This window comes from Carassius carassius, chromosome 48 (genome assembly GCF_963082965.1).
Source record: "Carassius carassius chromosome 48, fCarCar2.1, whole genome shotgun sequence".
In the NCBI taxonomy this organism is placed as follows: domain Eukaryota; kingdom Metazoa; phylum Chordata; class Actinopteri; order Cypriniformes; family Cyprinidae; genus Carassius; species Carassius carassius.
Genome location: NC_081802.1, coordinates 13,339,976 through 13,359,564, shown reverse-complemented (window position 1 = coordinate 13,359,564; position 19,589 = coordinate 13,339,976). Strand labels below are relative to the sequence as shown.

The following is a 19,589-nucleotide window of genomic DNA, read 5'->3' as shown; positions in this document are numbered from 1 at the left end:
ATGGGCAATGTATTCCACATTTACAGTACTCCTAAAAAAGGGAGCTCACAGCAGGTCCCTTTAAAAGGTTTATTAACTTCCCTAACGAGAAAAGGGAGCCTTTCCTTCTGGCAAGAGAATAGGTACAGTAGGACTACCCACTTCCTCGCACAAAATCAGTTGGTTAAACTAGACAAGAAAAACGGAAACAAGAATAAGTTTGCTCCCCAACATTTATTGAAGACCAGCTAAAGTCTTCTTGTGCTCTTGAACCACTACAGGACCGAGCGAGGCCTTCCCTTCCCACTGAAGGCCTAGAAAAAGCAGACACCAAAGTTAAGTGCTTGAAGGGTCAAAAACCAAGCTTAAAAGCACCTTCCTACCTCCAAAAGGAGAAGCAGCAGTTCCACCATCAGGACCACATGTTGAGTCACAGCAACCACAAACCTGGTTGTTCCCATCAGCAGCAAGCCACCTGCAATACGAAAAATCAGACATGGCACCTTTATTTGTATTCGTAAGTGGCATGAACATACCCATTGGCAAAGGAACAGGATTTGTGGAGCGCGTCACTAGGTGCAGAAGCAAGAGTGGCCTTCAGAACACACGTCATGTAGATCTGCAAGAGACACCACGGGTAAGGGGACACAAACCACAGCAAATGGGAGAGGTCATTCTCCAACACTCATTATACATACAGAAGGACTGGATCCCCCCTGGAACATGAAGGCCTCCAGCTGGAACCGGATTTTGTCTTCCTGGGATCGAGGCATGAAGCGCGAGCTGGAAGCGGTGACCTTGGCATCCACAAGACATCTAAGGAGTAAAAAGTAGTTGTCAGGGACAAAGTGGTTACAAGGAGCAAACTCGAGAACAAGTCAACTCTGCAGCATCTGGTGACATGAACACACCCATGATTCTCAATGAACAAATATCTCAGAAGGGCGTTCACATCAGGTACTTGGGTGGCCACACAGCTGTCCACAAACACACGCAGAGGGACGTGGTTGTATACCTTCACAGATGCCTCAACATTAATAACGTCACCCAGGAAGTAAGAGTTTGAAGGCCTCTCATAGGACCAGTCATCTGCAAGAGGGAAGAACTGCTTAGGCACAGCCTCGTTCAGAAGGCAGAAGGTCTAGAGAAACTGCACAAACCAGTCATGAGCTTCAGGGAGAACACCAAGACTTCTTCACCAGCCTCCGTTGAGGCATAAGGGACCCAAGTTGGCTTCAAGGCACTACTGCTGACATTTTGAAACCTGCAGTTCAAGAAGTGACCAATTAAATGGGCTTCCAGTTCCACCACTGCAAGTAATGCCACAAGTCACAAAAGGTCGCTTACCTTTGATAGTGGCATTGAACTCCAATAACTGCACCACCTGCACGGGTAATCGGAGTGCCAGCAAACGCCTCAGGAGTGTAGGTAAGGGCAAAGGTGTAGACAAGCTCATCCTTGGTCATCTATAGGAGACTGACGTTGTTACCAAGAGGGTTCTCCGAAAAAAAGAACCCATTCCAAAAGGCATCTTAGCAAGTCCTGCCATAACACTTGGTTACCCGAGTAAGCAGTTATTAAGAGTCTTTCCCACTATAAGAGAACCGTCCCATGGATGGTTCCCTGAATCTAGAACGTCGATACCAAAACAAGGGCCTATTTTTAGTAGGGTTCAATAAATCTAGTAACACTTAACAGCTCTTACCATCAAGACACTGTTGCAGTCCTGCAGTTCATTCTCAAAGAAGAGCACCTTAGAGCCTGGGACCAAGCCGACAACAGGACATCCTCCCAGAGTCAGACCAGATGGCTGGATCAGTTCACCATTGCTAAACAAGTCCTGCTGTACCTCCACATGAATCCGGTTCTCACCGCATTGAATAGCTACACTACTGGGGGTCACAGGTTGCCTCAAATGGAAATCCACCGCCATCTCACTCGGCACTTCTGGAACAACGGGGAACCTCCAGTCCAAAGGCTTCACTGGACCCTGCAACACCTGCTTCTCCTGAAGACCAAGAGGCTCTTGTGCAAATCCTCTGTAGTCGAGACTCTGAAACGGAGAGGCCTTCTGCAAAGTGTTCCCGAGCACTTGAGAAGAAACAGGCACTCTGGAAGCTGGATACGATTGATGCTTCTTGCTTTTTGGACTTTGACTGGAACTCAAACTTCCAAAAGCATTCTTCAGATCAAACACCACAAGCACAACCAGCACTAACACACATTGCAAAAGACCCATGCTGACAAACGTTAACACAATACCCACCAGTGCTCGTCTTTGCCATTAAGTACAGCTTTGAATTTAAGCGGCTCCTCCCCTTTCAGCTTGATTGATTACCTTTGGACCTCCAAAGGTCTCTGGACCTGTAATTAACAAATGAGAACGTTCTGGAATGTCACTAGCCAATGGAAGGCTTGATAAGGATCTGAGATTTTCATCTACACGTATTCACAATTTTACAATTAAAGTTTGACAGTGTGTCTATGATAGACAAAGAATGTCATTAAAAAAGCGCCTGGTATGACTCAAATAATAGAGAATATTCATAAAAATCTCTCTCTTTTTTTAAGACTTTTTAGTTTATCATTGGCAAAGATTTTGAAAAATGTAGAATTACATCAGTTGCTCCCCAATGAATCCTCTGCAGTGAATGGGTGGCATCAGAACGGAAGTCCAAAGAGCTATTATAAATATCAAAATAATCCACAAGTAATTCACATCAATTACGGTCTTGTGAAGGGAAAGGCTGTGTGTTTATAAGAAACAAATCCATCGTTGAGAAATTCAGATTATTGCTTCCGGCCAAAATATGAGCTCATAATCCCAGTTAAAGGTGCCATAGAATGCATTGATACAATATTTTAAATTAGATCTACATAAAAGGTACGTGGCTTGGGTATGGGCAAAAATTCTCTGGAATGGTTTTACATGTCCATTTACAACCCTGGGATTTGTCCCTAGAATTATTTGGAAGGGTCATGAACAATAATGTTGAGCTCTGCTCTGATTGGCTGTTTCACAGCGCGGATCTCTTCTGTCCAGCGTGAACGATGGCGAGATTAGGCATCCAACCTGATATGTTTGAGCCTGTATCAGACGAAGATAAAGATTTGGAAAGAATGTTTAGCGTCCGCTTGAACGAGGCTTGAGAGAGTTGTCAGTGAAGATGTGGACGCAGCCTCTGTGTTGCTTTTATAAGCGTTTTTTCTCAATAAGAATTGAATCTTGAGATCCAATGAGAATCACCCAGTTGTTAATGAAGAGGGAGGGACTATCGTTAATTAGCTGAAATCTGTAGAATACAAAAAGACCAAAGGGCAGTAGCTTCACTTTGTGTTTAGCTGTTGAACAATGGCTGGAAGTTGGTGTTTGGCTCAGATTTTGGTGGTCTGTGCTTTCTGCCATGCTGTTCCACAGTGGAGTAAATCGCTTCAGGATGCTCTGATGATCCAGCAAACTGACCAGCAGTTTCAGCTCCAGAAGCCAGTTCAACAGCTAACTAACCAGCAGTTTCCGCCTCGGAAACCAGTTCAACAGCTAACTAACCAGCAATTTCCGCTCCAAAAGCCTGTTCCACAACTACCTACACCGCAGTTTCCGCTTCAGAAGCCAGTTCAACAGCTAACTAACCAGCAATTTCCGCTTCAGAAGCCAGTTCCACAACAACCTAAGCCGCAGTTTCCGCTTCAGAAGCCAGTTCCACAACAACCTAAGCTGCAGTTTCCGCTTCAGAAGCCAGTTCCACAACAACCTAAGCCGCAGTTTCCGCTTCAGAAGCCAGTTCCACAACAACCTAAGCTGCAGTTTCCGCTTCAGAAGCCAGTTCCACAACAACCTAAGCCGCAGTTTCCGATTCAGAAGCCAGTTAAACAGCAGTTTCAGAAGCCAGTAGTGCAGGCAGAGCCCCTTGATAAATGTGCTGTAGCTGATTCTGAGCAGATCCAATGTGGTCTACCTGGGATCAGTGGTGCTGAGTGTGAAGCTATCAACTGCTGCTTTAACGGACAGCAGTGTTTCTATGGGAGGGCAGGTAAGCGTTCTCCATCTTATTCTGTTCGTGTTAAACTGTTTCTCTGAATTTAACCTGCTCTTGTTCTAGTGACTGTCCAGTGTATTAGAGATGGTCAGTTTGTGGTAGTGGTGTCTCGAGACGTTACCTTGCCTCGACTGAGTCTGGATTCGGTTCATCTACTGGGTGGAAACGACCCACCTTGTGCTCCTGTGGGGTCTACACCTTCCTTTGCTATATACCAGTTCCCTGTGACCGCATGTGGCACGAGCGTGATGGTTAGCAGCTGCTACTGGTTTTATTCTGCATCGCTTGGACTGGATGCTGACACCGTTTCTATTCACAGGAGGACGGTGGATATGTGGTGTATGAAAACAGAATGACCTCATCGTATGAAGTGGGGATTGGACCATATGGTTCCATCACAAGGGACAGTCATTTTGAGTAGGTGATCCATGACTTGGTGTGACCACTAATCCCTGATAAATGCTACAAGCTCGCTGTGTGTCGTCCAGGTTTCTCTTCCAGTGTAGATATTCGGGAACTTCCGTGGAAGCTCTGGTTGTGGAGGTCAACTCTGTTCCTCCACCTCCACCAGTAGCTGCTCCTGGACCTCTCAGGGTGGAGCTCAGACTGGCCAATGGCCAATGTGTCACCAAAGGCTGTGCTGAAGGTAAGGTCTTGTCCTGTGTCTGCCTAAAGCCTTTCAAACTGGAGTCTGGTTAAACCCCAGTGTTGTTCCTCAGGGGATGAGGCCTACACGTCCTACTACAGTGACGCTGATTATCCCATCACAAAAGTCCTGCGAGAGCCTGTGTATGTTGAGGTGCACATTATGGAGAGGACTGACCCCAACATTGTCCTGATGCTGGGACGTTGTTGGACTACTTCAACCCCCAGTCCACTCAGTCTCCCCCAGTGGGACCTTCTGATCGACGGGTGAGTGTACAGCCAATCTTCATCCAGTTAGTCTGCTGGGAGACCCTTTCTAACCTTCTCTTTTGTCTTCAGATGCCCTTACCAGGACGACCGCTATCTGACCACACTGGTTCCAGTGACTGGATCGTCTGGTCTTCAGTTCCCAACCCACTACAAGCGCTTTGCTGTGAAGATGTTCACATTTGTAGATCCAGCCTCACTGGCTGCTCTGCAGGAAACCGTATGCCCCCCTTTACTTGAACATTTGTGTATTTACTACTTGTGGATTCTATGACTTGAGCCTCTTTCTTCCCTGTCAGATCTTCATCCACTGCAGTACAGAGGTGTGCCATCCATCATCTGGCTCTTGTGAGCAAAGCTGCACCAGGAAACGTGAGTTCTTGCTTTCTCTCGACAAGAGGAACTGAGCATTTTAGAAGTGCGTTCTCACTTCTAACACTTCTCTTTCAGGAAGAGACACTCGTATCAAGGCTGTCTCTGGGGAGCAGACTGTGGTTTCTAGTGGAGAAGTTACTCTGGTCATGTAAATCTAGTGTTTTTAATAAACCGTGCAGAACCCCGAGGTATCTCCTTGTCTATTGTTTCGGCAGAATCCGGGATTACATGCCTCTTCCCAGTTGTGTTTTCCTCCCAAAAGGTTGTGAAACCTTGGTTTAATAGTGTAAGGTTGTGCATTCCTTTATCCATCCTCCAGTTGTTAACCTGGGGCAGCACAAGGTTCCCCTTTTTTAATTTGTCTTCCAAACAGTAGTTTGGTTCCCGATATTCACAATATAAAGTTATGTGGATTACTTGCGGCTTTTGTTTTAAATCCAACTCAAATTGCTGAGCTCAAGTTTTAAATGGAAATCAATTCTTGACTGTCTTGAAGCAAACACGAAACCGTGTCAATTGTCCTCAAGTCAAAGTAATGATATTAAAGGGATCCTCCTCCCCAAAATGAAAATTGTGTCACTAATCACTTACCCCCGTGTCGTTCCAAACCTGTAGAAACTTCATTCGTCTTTGGGACACAATTTAACCCCTTACTTGTCACCCCCCATTTTCAGCATGGAGACATGAATGACATGCCCAAAATTAAAAGGTTGCTGCTAAGGAGTCTTTCTTACTAGATACATAATCAACATCTGTTCACAAAGCTGACACCTCAAAGTTTACTGTTCAGGAATCAGAATTACTCAGACGGTTATAATCGAGATATATGTAAGCTCAAACATGTCAGTAAAAATATTAAAAACCTATTTAAAAGTGATGTAGGATATGATTTTAGATACATAATGAAGCTAAAGCCACAAGTCTACTAATACTTCATTTTGATATTTCAGAATATAATCTCACAAAGTGTGAATTTTATGAAGCCTTTTCTAAGACCGTGTCATGTGTGTTTTTAGAGAAGGCTAGTAAAATTGATTTATGACTCCTGGAATGCGATCGTCTCTTGTTTGGACCGGCAAAACTGCCCCATTCATGATTCTATTGTTGTTACGAAATGAGCCTTTCACACATGGGCCAGGTATGACACAAGATCCTGATTCTTCATTTATCATTATTCCAGTATACATTTACCCCACTATTATCAAAAGCCTTACTATAAAAATACAACAAAACATTTTCTTACAACTTTTGACAAAATGATTACAAAATGCATTATGAAGAAGAACTGCACCTGCTATGTAGCTGCATTAGAGCTAAAGTTAGCATCAAGCTACATAAGACTATTCATGAAAATTAACCGATTGTTTGTAATAACCTCCTTTTGCGATCACATGTGGAATTTTACTGCTGTAAAAATATGCTATTTATAGCCTTTTACGTCGCTGCACAAGTTAGCATTTCAGATGTACATTTTTAATATTGTTATAAAAACGCCCAAAATCACATACCAACCATTAACTAACGTAATCGTGTGTTTATTATTTGGATATTTCATGGGTACAGAGGTTTCTCTGTGTTGTTGTGGTCAGGTATCAACACAGAAGTGTACAGGAAATGCATCATGGGTAGGATGGGGCGGGATATGATGCACAGTTATGATGGACAAGACACGGGCGAATCCGGTCTCTGTCAGCGCGCACACGGAAGACTATTCACACAGAGACAGGGCTGGGAGCGGATCATTATCATCAGATTGCGAAAATCAGTGGAAAATGATTAGAAATGAGGATTCTGACTGAAGAAATATGAAGTAAACATCAGTAAATATATCTCGGTGTATATGCAACTTTTGACTATAAACCCTATTTGACGCTTTTCAGTGAATCTATGAGAACACAAACCACTGCAGACGTGACTGAATATGAATGCTTGGTGAATTTCTATTCTAATAATGACTCCTATTTATTTTGTACTCCTGACATAAATGACGGTCACTGCAACAATGTTTTATCAAAACATTGGTCAAATATCGAAGCTAGAGTCTTTAAACTTTCAACTGATGCACAGTTTCTCCAGGTCAAGTGAGAGAGTGATGTTTAACGTGCTGTGAAAGTAAAACAATAATCTGGGGCCGGTGACTATCCTTGACAGCAAAGGGGTTAAAGATATTTTGGATGAAAACCGGGAGGCCTGTGACCATCCCATATACTGCCAAGGTCCAGAAAAGTACCATCGGAATTACCCATCTGCCATCAGTGGATGAACCGTAACGTTAGGAAGCGATGAGAACACTTTGTACACAAATGAAACCAAGACTTTATTCAACAGATGGTCTCCCCTGTCTCTCCCCACATCACCCTAGTGCCATTTTGAAAAACACCCGCTGAACACAAACGGTATATGCTATTGTGAGCCGCAACAAGTACGCGCGGTTCTCTTTCAAATCAAAGCGTAAATTTACGTAGAAAACATATGCTTGTGGCGCGGCTGACACAGAAGAACGTACACAGTCTGACTACTCCGATGATGCTTTTCTGGACCTTGACAGTGCATTTTACTTGGCAGCCTGTGGGCCAGTCACAAGCCTCCTGGTTTTCATCCAAAATAAGTTGAGTTCCGAAGATGAACGAAGCTCTTATGGGTTCGGAACGACTTGGGGGCAAGTGATGACGATCTTCATTTTGGGGTGGAGTATCCCTTTAGTATTGAAACCGCCCAAGATGTTGCACAAGTGACAAACCAACAGTTTTCAAAAAAGGTCATTCACTGAGAGTCCAAACATTAGTTCTATTTGGGTGTCATTTCGTCAATGATTTTTCAGAATTCTAACGGACCTGCTACTGCACAAAAAACCCCTTACGTCAGTACAGGTTCTGCAAGTTTGGCACACCAAATACTAAACTGAACTTAAGCGATGCCTGCCGTTTTCCTAAAATGTAAAGCCTATAAATAACCCATCTGAAGGTGGAAAATGTTGTGCCAGTGTTGATCCTGGGAGTGCGCTTCTATTGTACATGGATTTAAAAAGCATGAGAGATGTCAACAAAGAGCATTAGGAAACAAATTTAACTGATCAAACCTATTTGGGGGGGGTGCAAGGAGGAAATTAAACTGCTCATTTGAAGTTACCAACATGAAGAAAATCAAGTTCACTGCATAAGATGCACGCAAAAATCTGCACTGCTTCATGGAAGTGGACAGTCACACAGAACTCTTTCGGCACAAGTGCCAATTAACAGAATTCCCTTTACAGCATCATGGGCAATGTATTCCACATTTACAGTACTCCTAAAAAAGGGAGCTCACAGCAGGTCCCTTTAAAAGGTTTATTAACTTCCCTAACGAGAAAAGGGAGCCTTTCCTTCTGGCAAGAGAATAGGTACAGTAGGACTACCCACTTCCTCGCACAAAATCAATTGGTTAAACTAGACAAGAAAAACGGAAACAAGAATAAGTTTGCTCCCCCACATTTATTGAAGACCAGCTAAAGTCTTCTTGTGCTCTTGAACCACTACAGGACCGAGCGAGGCCTTCCCTTCCCACTGAAGGCCTAGAAAAAGCAGACACCAAAGTTAAGTGCTTGAAGGGTACCAAGCAAAAACGAAGCTTAAAAGCACCTTCCTACCTCCAAAAGGAGAAGCAGCAGTTCCACCATCAGGACCACATGTTGAGTCACAGCAACCACAAACCTGGTTGTTCCCATCAGCAGCAAGCCACCTGCAATACGAAAAATCAGACATGGCACCTTTATTTGTATTCGTAAGTGGCATGAACATACCCATTGGCAAAGGAACAGGATTTGTGGAGCGCGTCACTAGGTGCAGAAGCAAGAGTGGCCTTCAGAACACACGTCATGTAGATCTGCAAGAGACACCACGGGTAAGGGGACACAAACCACAGCAAATGGGAGAGGTCATTCTCCAACACTCATTATACATACAGAAGGACTGGATCCCCCCTGGAACATGAAGGCCTCCAGCTGGAACCGGATTTTGTCTTCCTGGGATCGAGGCATGAAGCGCGAGCTGGAAGCGGTGACCTTGGCATCCACAAGACATCTAAGGAGTAAAAAGTAGTTGTCAGGGACAAAGTGGTTACAAGGAGCAAACTCGAGAACAAGTCAACTCTGCAGCATCTGGTGACATGAACACACCCATGATTCTCAATGAACAAATATCTCAGAAGGGCGTTCACATCAGGTACTTGGGTGGCCACACAGCTGTCCACAAACACACGCAGAGGGACGTGGTTGTATACCTTCACAGATGCCTCAACATTAATAACGTCACCCAGGAAGTAAGAGTTTGAAGGCCTCTCATAGGACCAGTCATCTGCAAGAGGGAAGAACTGCTTAGGCACAGCCTCGTTCAGAAGGCAGAAGGTCTAGAGAAACTGCACAAACCAGTCATGAGCTTCAGGGAGAACACCAAGACTTCTTCACCAGCCTCCGTTGAGGCATAAGGGACCCAAGTTGGCTTCAAGGCACTACTGCTGACATTTTGAAACCTGCAGTTCAAGAAGTGACCAATTAAATGGGCTTCCAGTTCCACCACTGCAAGTAATGCCACAAGTCACAAAAGGTCGCTTACCTTTGATAGTGGCATTGAACTCCAATAACTGCACCACCTGCACGGGTAATCGGAGTGCCAGCAAACGCCTCAGGAGTGTAGGTAAGGGCAAAGGTGTAGACAAGCTCATCCTTGGTCATCTATAGGAGACTGACGTTGTTACCAAGAGGGTTCTCCGAAAAAAAGAACCCATTCCAAAAGGCATCTTAGCAAGTCCTGCCATAACACTTGGTTACCCGAGTAAGCAGTTATTAAGAGTCTTTCCCACTATAAGAGAACCGTCCCATGGATGGTTCCCTGAATCTAGAACGTCGATACCAAAACAAGGGCCTATTTTTAGTAGGGTTCAATAAATCTAGTAACACTTAACAGCTCTTACCATCAAGACACTGTTGCAGTCCTGCAGTTCATTCTCAAAGAAGAGCACCTTAGAGCCTGGGACCAAGCCGACAACAGGACATCCTCCCAGAGTCAGACCAGATGGCTGGATCAGTTCACCATTGCTAAACAAGTCCTGCTGTACCTCCACATGAATCCGGTTCTCACCGCATTGAATAGCTACACTACTGGGGGTCACAGGTTGCCTCAAATGGAAATCCACCGCCATCTCACTCGGCACTTCTGGAACAACGGGGAACCTCCAGTCCAAAGGCTTCACTGGACCCTGCAACACCTGCTTCTCCTGAAGACCAAGAGGCTCTTGTGCAAATCCTCTGTAGTCGAGACTCTGAAACGGAGAGGCCTTCTGCAAAGTGTTCCCGAGCACTTGAGAAGAAACAGGCACTCTGGAAGCTGGATACGATTGATGCTTCTTGCTTTTTGGACTTTGACTGGAACTCAAACTTCCAAAAGCATTCTTCAGATCAAACACCACAAGCACAACCAGCACTAACACACATTGCAAAAGACCCATGCTGACAAACGTTAACACAATACCCACCAGTGCTCGTCTTTGCCATTAAGTACAGCTTTGAATTTAAGCGGCTCCTCCCCTTTCAGCTTGATTGATTACCTTTGGACCTCCAAAGGTCTCTGGACCTGTAATTAACAAATGAGAACGTTCTGGAATGTCACTAGCCAATGGAAGGCTTGATAAGGATCTGAGATTTTCATCTACACGTATTCACAATTTTACAATTAAAGTTTGACAGTGTGTCTATGATAGACAAAGAATGTCAATAAAAAAGCGCCTGGTATGACTCAAATAATAGAGAATATTCATAAAAATCTCTCTCTTTTTTTAAGACTTTTTAGTTTATCATTGGCAAAGATTTTGAAAAATGTAGAATTACATCAGTTGCTCCCCAATGAATCCTCTGCAGTGAATGGGTGGCATCAGAACGGAAGTCCAAAGAGCTATTATAAATATCAAAATAATCCACAAGTAATTTACATCAATTACGGTCTTGTGAAGGGAAAGGCTGTGTGTTTATAAGAAACAAATCCATCGTTGAGAAATTCAGATTATTGCTTCCGGCCAAAATATGAGCTCATAATCCCAGTTAAAGGTGCCATAGAATGCATTGATACAATATTTTAAATTAGATCTACATAAAAGGTACGTGGCTTGGGTATGGGCAAAAATTCTCTGGAATGGTTTTACATGTCCATTTACAACCCTGGGATTTGTCCCTAGAATTATTTGGAAGGGTCATGAACAATAATGTTGAGCTCTGCTCTGATTGGCTGTTTCACAGCGCGGATCTCTTCTGTCCAGCGTGAACGATGGCGAGATTAGGCATCCAACCTGATATGTTTGAGCCTGTATCAGACGAAGATAAAGATTTGGAAAGAATGTTTAGCGTCCGCTTGAACGAGGCTTGAGAGAGTTGTCAGTGAAGATGTGGACGCAGCCTCTGTGTTGCTTTTATAACGGAAACCAGTTCAACAGCTAACTAACCAGCAATTTCCGCTCCAAAAGCCTGTTCCACAACTACCTACACCGCAGTTTCCGCTTCAGAAGCCAGTTCAACAGCTAACTAACCAGCAATTTCCGCTTCAGAAGCCAGTTCCACAACAACCTAAGCCGCAGTTTCCGCTTCAGAAGCCAGTTCCACAACAACCTAAGCTGCAGTTTCCGCTTCAGAAGCCAGTTCCACAACAACCTAAGCCGCAGTTTCCGATTCAGAAGCCAGTTAAACAGCAGTTTCAGAAGCCAGTAGTGCAGGCAGAGCCCCTTGATAAATGTGCTGTAGCTGATTCTGAGCAGATCCAATGTGGTCTACCTGGGATCAGTGGTGCTGAGTGTGAAGCTATCAACTGCTGCTTTAACGGACAGCAGTGTTTCTATGGGAGGGCAGGTAAGCGTTCTCCATCTTATTCTGTTCGTGTTAAACTGTTTCTCTGAATTTAACCTGCTCTTGTTCTAGTGACTGTCCAGTGTATTAGAGATGGTCAGTTTGTGGTAGTGGTGTCTCGAGACGTTACCTTGCCTCGACTGAGTCTGGATTCGGTTCATCTACTGGGTGGAAACGACCCACCTTGTGCTCCTGTGGGGTCTACACCTTCCTTTGCTATATACCAGTTCCCTGTGACCGCATGTGGCACGAGCGTGATGGTTAGCAGCTGCTACTGGTTTTATTCTGCATCGCTTGGACTGGATGCTGACACCGTTTCTATTCACAGGAGGACGGTGGATATGTGGTGTATGAAAACAGAATGACCTCATCGTATGAAGTGGGGATTGGACCATATGGTTCCATCACAAGGGACAGTCATTTTGAGTAGGTGATCCATGACTTGGTGTGACCACTAATCCCTGATAAATGCTACAAGCTCGCTGTGTGTCGTCCAGGTTTCTCTTCCAGTGTAGATATTCGGGAACTTCCGTGGAAGCTCTGGTTGTGGAGGTCAACTCTGTTCCTCCACCTCCACCAGTAGCTGCTCCTGGACCTCTCAGGGTGGAGCTCAGACTGGCCAATGGCCAATGTGTCACCAAAGGCTGTGCTGAAGGTAAGGTCTTGTCCTGTGTCTGCCTAAAGCCTTTCAAACTGGAGTCTGGTTAAACCCCAGTGTTGTTCCTCAGGGGATGAGGCCTACACGTCCTACTACAGTGACGCTGATTATCCCATCACAAAAGTCCTGCGAGAGCCTGTGTATGTTGAGGTGCACATTATGGAGAGGACTGACCCCAACATTGTCCTGATGCTGGGACGTTGTTGGACTACTTCAACCCCCAGTCCACTCAGTCTCCCCCAGTGGGACCTTCTGATCGACGGGTGAGTGTACAGCCAATCTTCATCCAGTTAGTCTGCTGGGAGACCCTTTCTAACCTTCTCTTTTGTCTTCAGATGCCCTTACCAGGACGACCGCTATCTGACCACACTGGTTCCAGTGACTGGATCGTCTGGTCTTCAGTTCCCAACCCACTACAAGCGCTTTGCTGTGAAGATGTTCACATTTGTAGATCCAGCCTCACTGGCTGCTCTGCAGGAAACCGTATGCCCCCCTTTACTTGAACATTTGTGTATTTACTACTTGTGGATTCTATGACTTGAGCCTCTTTCTTCCCTGTCAGATCTTCATCCACTGCAGTACAGAGGTGTGCCATCCATCATCTGGCTCTTGTGAGCAAAGCTGCACCAGGAAACGTGAGTTCTTGCTTTCTCTCGACAAGAGGAACTGAGCATTTTAGAAGTGCATTCTCACTTCTAACACTTCTCTTTCAGGAAGAGACACTCGTATCAAGGCTGTCTCTGGGGAGCAGACTGTGGTTTCTAGTGGAGAAGTTACTCTGGTCATGTAAATCTAGTGTTTTTAATAAACCGTGCAGAACCCCGAGGTATCTCCTTGTCTATTGTTTTGGTTTCGGCAGAATCCGGGATTACATGCCTCTTCCCAGTTGTGTTTTCCTCCCAAAAGGTTGTGAAACCTTGGTTTAATAGTGTAAGGTTGTGCATTCCTTTATCCATCCTCCAGTTGTTAACCTGGGGCAGCACAAGGTTCCCCTTTTTTAATTTGTCTTCCAAACAGTAGTTTGGTTCCCGATATTCACAATATAAAGTTATGTGGATTACTTGCGGCTTTTCTTTTAAATCCAACTCAAATTGCTGAGCTCAAGTTTTAAATGGAAATCAATTCTTGACTGTCTTGAAGCAAACACGAAACCGTGTCAATTGTCCTCAAGTCAAAGTAATGATATTAAAGGGATCCTCCTCCCCAAAATGAAAATTGTGTCACTAATCACTTACCCCCGTGTCGTTCCAAACTTGTAGAAACTTCATTCGTCTTTGGGACACAATTTAACCCCTTACTTGTCACCCCCCATTTTCAGCATGGAGACATGAATGACATGCCCAAAATTAAAAGGTTGCTGCTAAGGAGTCTTTCTTACTAGATACATAATCAACATCTGTTCACAAAGCTGACACCTCAAAGTTTACTGTTCAGGAATCAGAATTACTCAGACGGTTATAATCGAGATATATGTAAGCTCAAACATGTCAGTAAAAATATTAAAAACCTATTTAAAAGTGATGTAGGATATGATTTTAGATACATAATGAAGCTAAAGCCACAAGTCTACTAATACTTCATTTTGATATTTCAGAATATAATCTCACAAAGTGTGAATTTTATGAAGCCTTTTCTAAGACCGTGTCATGTGTGTTTTTAGAGAAGGCTAGTAAAATTGATTTATGACTCCTGGAATGCGATCGTCTCTTGTTTGGACCGGCAAAACTGCCCCATTCATGATTCTATTGTTGTTACGAAATGAGCCTTTCACACATGGGCCAGGTATGACACAAGATCCTGATTCTTCATTTATCATTATTCCAGTATACATTTACCCCACTATTATCAAAAGCCTTACTATAAAAATACAACAAAACATTTTCTTACAACTTTTGACAAAATGATTACAAAATGCATTATGAAGAAGAACTGCACCTGCTATGTAGCTGCATTAGAGCTAAAGTTAGCATCAAGCTACATAAGACTATTCATGAAAATTAACCGATTGTTTGTAATAACCTCCTTTTGCGATCACATGTGGAATTTTACTGCTGTAAAAATATGCTATTTATAGCCTTTTACGTCGCTGCACAAGTTAGCATTTCAGATGTACATTTTTAATATTGTTATAAAAACGCCCAAAATCACATACCAACCATTAACTAACGTAATCGTGTGTTTATTATTTGGATATTTCATGGGTACAGAGGTTTCTCTGTGTTGTTGTGGTCAGGTATCAACACAGAAGTGTACAGGAAATGCATCATGGGTAGGATGGGGCGGGATATGATGCACAGTTATGATGGACAAGACACGGGCGAATCCGGTCTCTGTCAGCGCGCACACGGAAGACTATTCACACAGAGACAGGGCTGGGAGCGGATCATTATCATCAGATTGCGAAAATCAGTGGAAAATGATTAGAAATGAGGATTCTGACTGAAGAAATATGAAGTAAACATCAGTAAATATATCTCGGTGTATATGCAACTTTTGACTATAAACCCTATTTGACGCTTTTCAGTGAATCTATGAGAACACAAACCACTGCAGACGTGACTGAATATGAATGCTTGGTGAATTTCTATTCTAATAATGACTCCTATTTATTTTGTACTCCTGACATAAATGACGGTCACTGCAACAATGTTTTATCAAAACATTGGTCAAATATCAAAGCTAGAGTCTTTAAACTTTCAACTGATGCACAGTTTCTCCAGGTCAAGTGAGAGAGTGATGTTTAACGTGCTGTGAAAGTAAAACAATAATCTGGGGCCGGTGACTATCCTTGACAGCAAAGGGGTTAAAGATATTTTGGATGAAAACCGGGAGGCCTGTGACCATCCCATATACTGCCAAGGTCCAGAAAAGTACCATCGGAATTACCCATCTGCCATCAGTGGATGAACCGTAACGTTAGGAAGCGATGAGAACACTTTGTACACAAATGAAACCAAGACTTTATTCAACAGATGGTCTCCCCTGTCTCTCCCCACATCACCCTAGTGCCATTTTGAAAAACACCCGCTGAACACAAACGGTATATGCTATTGTGAGCCGCAACAAGTACGCGCGGTTCTCTTTCAAATCAAAGCGTAAATTTACGTAGAAAACATATGCTTGTGGCGCGGCTGACACAGAAGAACGTACACAGTCTGACTACTCCGATGATGCTTTTCTGGACCTTGACAGTGCATTTTACTTGGCAGCCTGTGGGCCAGTCACAAGCCTCCTGGTTTTCATCCAAAATAAGTTGAGTTCCGAAGATGAACGAAGCTCTTATGGGTTCGGAACGACTTGGGGGCAAGTGATGACGATCTTCATTTTGGGGTGGAGTATCCCTTTAGTATTGAAACCGCCCAAGATGTTGCACAAGTGACAAACCAACAGTTTTCAAAAAAGGTCATTCACTGAGAGTCCAAACATTAGTTCTATTTGGGTGTCATTTCGTCAATGATTTTTCAGAATTCTAACGGACCTGCTACTGCACAAAAAACCCCTTACGTCAGTACAGGTTCTGCAAGTTTGGCACACCAAATACTAAACTGAACTTAAGCGATGCCTGCCGTTTTCCTAAAATGTAAAGCCTATAAATAACCCATCTGAAGGTGGAAAATGTTGTGCCAGTGTTGATCCTGGGAGTGCGCTTCTATTGTACATGGATTTAAAAAGCATGAGAGATGTCAACAAAGAGCATTAGGAAACAAATTTAACTGATCAAACCTATTTGGGGGGGGGTGCAAGGAGGAAATTAAACTGCTCATTTGAAGTTACCAACATGAAGAAAATCAAGTTCACTGCATAAGATGCACGCAAAAATCTGCACTGCTTCATGGAAGTGGACAGTCACACAGAACTCTTTCGGCACAAGTGCCAATTAACAGAATTCCCTTTACAGCATCATGGGCAATGTATTCCACATTTACAGTACTCCTAAAAAAGGGAGCTCACAGCAGGTCCCTTTAAAAGGTTTATTAACTTCCCTAACGAGAAAAGGGAGCCTTTCCTTCTGGCAAGAGAATAGGTACAGTAGGACTACCCACTTCCTCGCACAAAATCAATTGGTTAAACTAGACAAGAAAAACGGAAGCAAGAATAAGTTTGCTCCCCCACATTTATTGAAGACCAGCTAAAGTCTTCTTGTGCTCTTGAACCACTACAGGACCGAGCGAGGCCTTCCCTTCCCACTGAAGGCCTAGAAAAAGCAGACACCAAAGTTAAGTGCTTGAAGGGTCAAAAACCAAGCTTAAAAAGCACCTTCCTACCTCCAAAAGGAGAAGCAGCAGTTCCACCATCAGGACCACATGTTGAGTCACAGCAACCACAAACCTGGTTGTTCCCATCAGCAGCAAGCCACCTGCAATACGAAAAATCAGACATGGCACCTTTATTTGTATTCGTAAGTGGCATGAACATACCCATTGGCAAAGGAACAGGATTTGTGGAGCGCGTCACTAGGTGCAGAAGCAAGAGTGGCCTTCAGAACACACGTCATGTAGATCTGCAAGAGACACCACGGGTAAGGGGACACAAACCACAGCAAATGGGAGAGGTCATTCTCCAACACTCATTATACATACAGAAGGACTGGATCCCCCCTGGAACATGAAGGCCTCCAGCTGGAACCGGATTTTGTCTTCCTGGGATCGAGGCATGAAGCGCGAGCTGGAAGCGGTGACCTTGGCATCCACAAGACATCTAAGGAGTAAAAAGTAGTTGTCAGGGACAAAGTGGTTACAAGGAGCAAACTCGAGAACAAGTCAACTCTGCAGCATCTGGTGACATGAACACACCCATGATTCTCAATGAACAAATATCTCGGAAGGGCGTTCACATCAGGTACTTGGGTGGCCACACAGCTGTCCACAAACACACGCAGAGGGACGTGGTTGTATACCTTCACAGATGCCTCAACATTAATAACGTCACCCAGGAAGTAAGAGTTTGAAGGCCTCTCATAGGACCAGTCATCTGCAAGAGGGAAGAACTGCTTAGGCACAGCCTCGTTCAGAAGGCAGAAGGTCTAGAGAAACTGCACAAACCAGTCATGAGCTTCAGGGAGAACACCAAGACTTCTTCACCAGCCTCCGTTGAGGCATAAGGGACCCAAGTTGGCTTCAAGGCACTACTGCTGACATTTTGAAACCTGCAGTTCAAGAAGTGACCAATTAAATGGGCTTCCAGTTCCACCACTGCAAGTAATGCCACAAGTCACAAAAGGTCGCTTACCTTTGATAGTGGCATTGAACTCCAATAACTGCACCACCTGCACGGGTAATCGGAGTGCCAGCAAACGCCTCAGGAGTGTAGGTAAGGGCAAAGGTGTAGACAAGCTCATCCTTGGTCATCTATAGGAGACTGACGTTGTTACCAAGAGGGTTCTCCAAAAAAAAGAACCCATTCCAAAAGGCATCTTAGCAAGTCCTGCCATAACACTTGGTTACCCGAGTAAGCAGTTATTAAGAGTCTTTCCCACTATAAGAGAACCGTCCCATGGATGGTTCCCTGAATCTAGAACGTCGATACCAAAACAAGGGCCTATTTTTAGTAGGGTTCAATAAATCTAGTAACACTTAACAGCTCTTACCATCAAGACACTGTTGCAGTCCTGCAGTTCATTCTCAAAGAAGAGCACCTTAGAGCCTGGGACCAAGCCGACAACAGGACATCCTCCCAGAGTCAGACCAGATGGCTGGATCAGTTCACCATTGCTAAACAAGTCCTGCTGTACCTCCACATGAATCCGGTTCTCACCGCATTGAATAGCTACACTACTGGGGGTCACAGGTTGCCTCAAATGGAAATCCACCGCCATCTCACTCGGCACTTCTGGAACAACGGGGAACCTCCAGTCCAAAGGCTTCACTGGACCCTGCAACACCTGCTTCTCCTGAAAACCAAGAGGCTCTTGTGCAAATCCTCTGTAGTCGAGACTCTGAAACGGAGAGGCCTTCTGCAAAGTGTTCCCAAGCACTTGAGAAGAAACAGGCACTCTGGAAGCTGGATACGATTGATGCTTCTTGCTTTTTGGACTTTGACTGGAACTCAAACTTCCAAAAGCATTCTTCAGATCAAACACCACAAGCACAACCAGCACTAACACACATTGCAAAAGACCCATGCTGACAAACGTTAACACAATACCCACCAGTGCTCGTCTTTGCCATTAAGTACAGCTTTGAATTTAAGCGGCTCCTCCCCTTTCAGCTTGATTGATTACCTTTGGACCTCCAAAGGTCTCTGGACCTGTAATTAACAAATGAGAACGTTCTGGAATGTCACTAGCCAATGGAAGGCTTGATAAGGATCTGAGATTTTCATCTACACGTATTCACAATTTTACAATTAAAGTTTGACAGTGTGTCTATGATAGACAAAGAATGTCATTAAAAAAGCGTCTGGTATGACTCAATAATAGAGAATATTCATAAAAATCTCTCTCTCTTTTTAAGACTTTTTAGTTTATCATTGGCAAAGATTTTGAAAAATGTAGAATTACATCAGTTGCTCCCCAATGAATCCTCTGCAGTGAATGGGTGGCATCAGAACGGAAGTCCAAAGAGCTATTATAAATATCAAAATAATCCACAAGTAATTCACATCAATTACGGTCTTGTGAAGGGAAAGGCTGTGTGTTTATAAGAAACAAATCCATCGTTGAGAAATTCAGATTATTGCTTCCGGCCAAAATATGAGCTCATAATCCCAGTTAAAGGTGCCATAGAATGCATTGATACAATATTTTAAATTAGATCTACATAAA

At 43.9% G+C, this 19,589-nt stretch overlaps 5 protein-coding genes across 5 annotated transcripts; 2 read left to right on the top strand and 3 right to left on the bottom strand.

The window, feature by feature from the left end:
* Positions 1 to 194: 194 nt before the first annotated feature.
* Positions 195 to 2,235, bottom strand: LOC132131547 (zona pellucida sperm-binding protein 3-like). Its single transcript, XM_059543599.1, has 8 exons — positions 1,685 to 2,235; positions 1,327 to 1,445; positions 1,140 to 1,243; positions 891 to 1,068; positions 678 to 795; positions 516 to 598; positions 363 to 454; positions 195 to 293 (listed from the first exon to the last, which is right to left on the bottom strand). The coding sequence occupies exons 1-8, from the start codon at positions 2,216 to 2,218 to the stop codon at positions 214 to 216; spliced, it is 1,308 nt and encodes a 435-aa protein (XP_059399582.1). The 5' UTR covers positions 2,219 to 2,235; the 3' UTR covers positions 195 to 213.
* A 1,096-nt stretch (positions 2,236 to 3,331) lies between these two features.
* LOC132131794 (zona pellucida sperm-binding protein 4-like) lies at positions 3,332 to 5,490 on the top strand. Its single transcript, XM_059543916.1, has 8 exons — positions 3,332 to 4,010; positions 4,080 to 4,267; positions 4,336 to 4,433; positions 4,505 to 4,662; positions 4,736 to 4,928; positions 5,001 to 5,148; positions 5,228 to 5,300; positions 5,379 to 5,490. The coding sequence occupies exons 1-8, from the start codon at positions 3,332 to 3,334 to the stop codon at positions 5,453 to 5,455; spliced, it is 1,614 nt and encodes a 537-aa protein (XP_059399899.1). The 3' UTR covers positions 5,456 to 5,490.
* A 3,264-nt stretch (positions 5,491 to 8,754) lies between these two features.
* On the bottom strand, positions 8,755 to 10,799 carry LOC132131398 (zona pellucida sperm-binding protein 3-like). Its single transcript, XM_059543412.1, has 8 exons — positions 10,251 to 10,799; positions 9,893 to 10,011; positions 9,706 to 9,809; positions 9,457 to 9,634; positions 9,244 to 9,361; positions 9,082 to 9,164; positions 8,929 to 9,020; positions 8,755 to 8,853 (listed from the first exon to the last, which is right to left on the bottom strand). The coding sequence occupies exons 1-8, from the start codon at positions 10,782 to 10,784 to the stop codon at positions 8,774 to 8,776; spliced, it is 1,308 nt and encodes a 435-aa protein (XP_059399395.1). The 5' UTR covers positions 10,785 to 10,799; the 3' UTR covers positions 8,755 to 8,773.
* Positions 10,800 to 11,596: 797 nt separating this feature from the next.
* LOC132131397 (zona pellucida sperm-binding protein 4-like) lies at positions 11,597 to 13,651 on the top strand. The gene is made up of 9 exons (XM_059543411.1): positions 11,597 to 11,625; positions 11,753 to 12,171; positions 12,241 to 12,428; positions 12,497 to 12,594; positions 12,666 to 12,823; positions 12,897 to 13,089; positions 13,162 to 13,309; positions 13,389 to 13,461; positions 13,540 to 13,651. The coding sequence occupies exons 1-9, from the start codon at positions 11,597 to 11,599 to the stop codon at positions 13,614 to 13,616; spliced, it is 1,383 nt and encodes a 460-aa protein (XP_059399394.1). The 3' UTR covers positions 13,617 to 13,651.
* Positions 13,652 to 16,922: 3,271 nt separating this feature from the next.
* On the bottom strand, positions 16,923 to 18,949 carry LOC132131502 (zona pellucida sperm-binding protein 3-like). Its single transcript, XM_059543544.1, has 8 exons — positions 18,414 to 18,949; positions 18,056 to 18,174; positions 17,869 to 17,972; positions 17,620 to 17,797; positions 17,407 to 17,524; positions 17,245 to 17,327; positions 17,092 to 17,183; positions 16,923 to 17,021 (listed from the first exon to the last, which is right to left on the bottom strand). Exons 1-8 carry the CDS (start codon positions 18,945 to 18,947, stop codon positions 16,942 to 16,944), a joined length of 1,308 nt encoding a protein of 435 aa, XP_059399527.1. The 5' UTR covers positions 18,948 to 18,949; the 3' UTR covers positions 16,923 to 16,941.
* Positions 18,950 to 19,589: the final 640 nt, after the last annotated feature.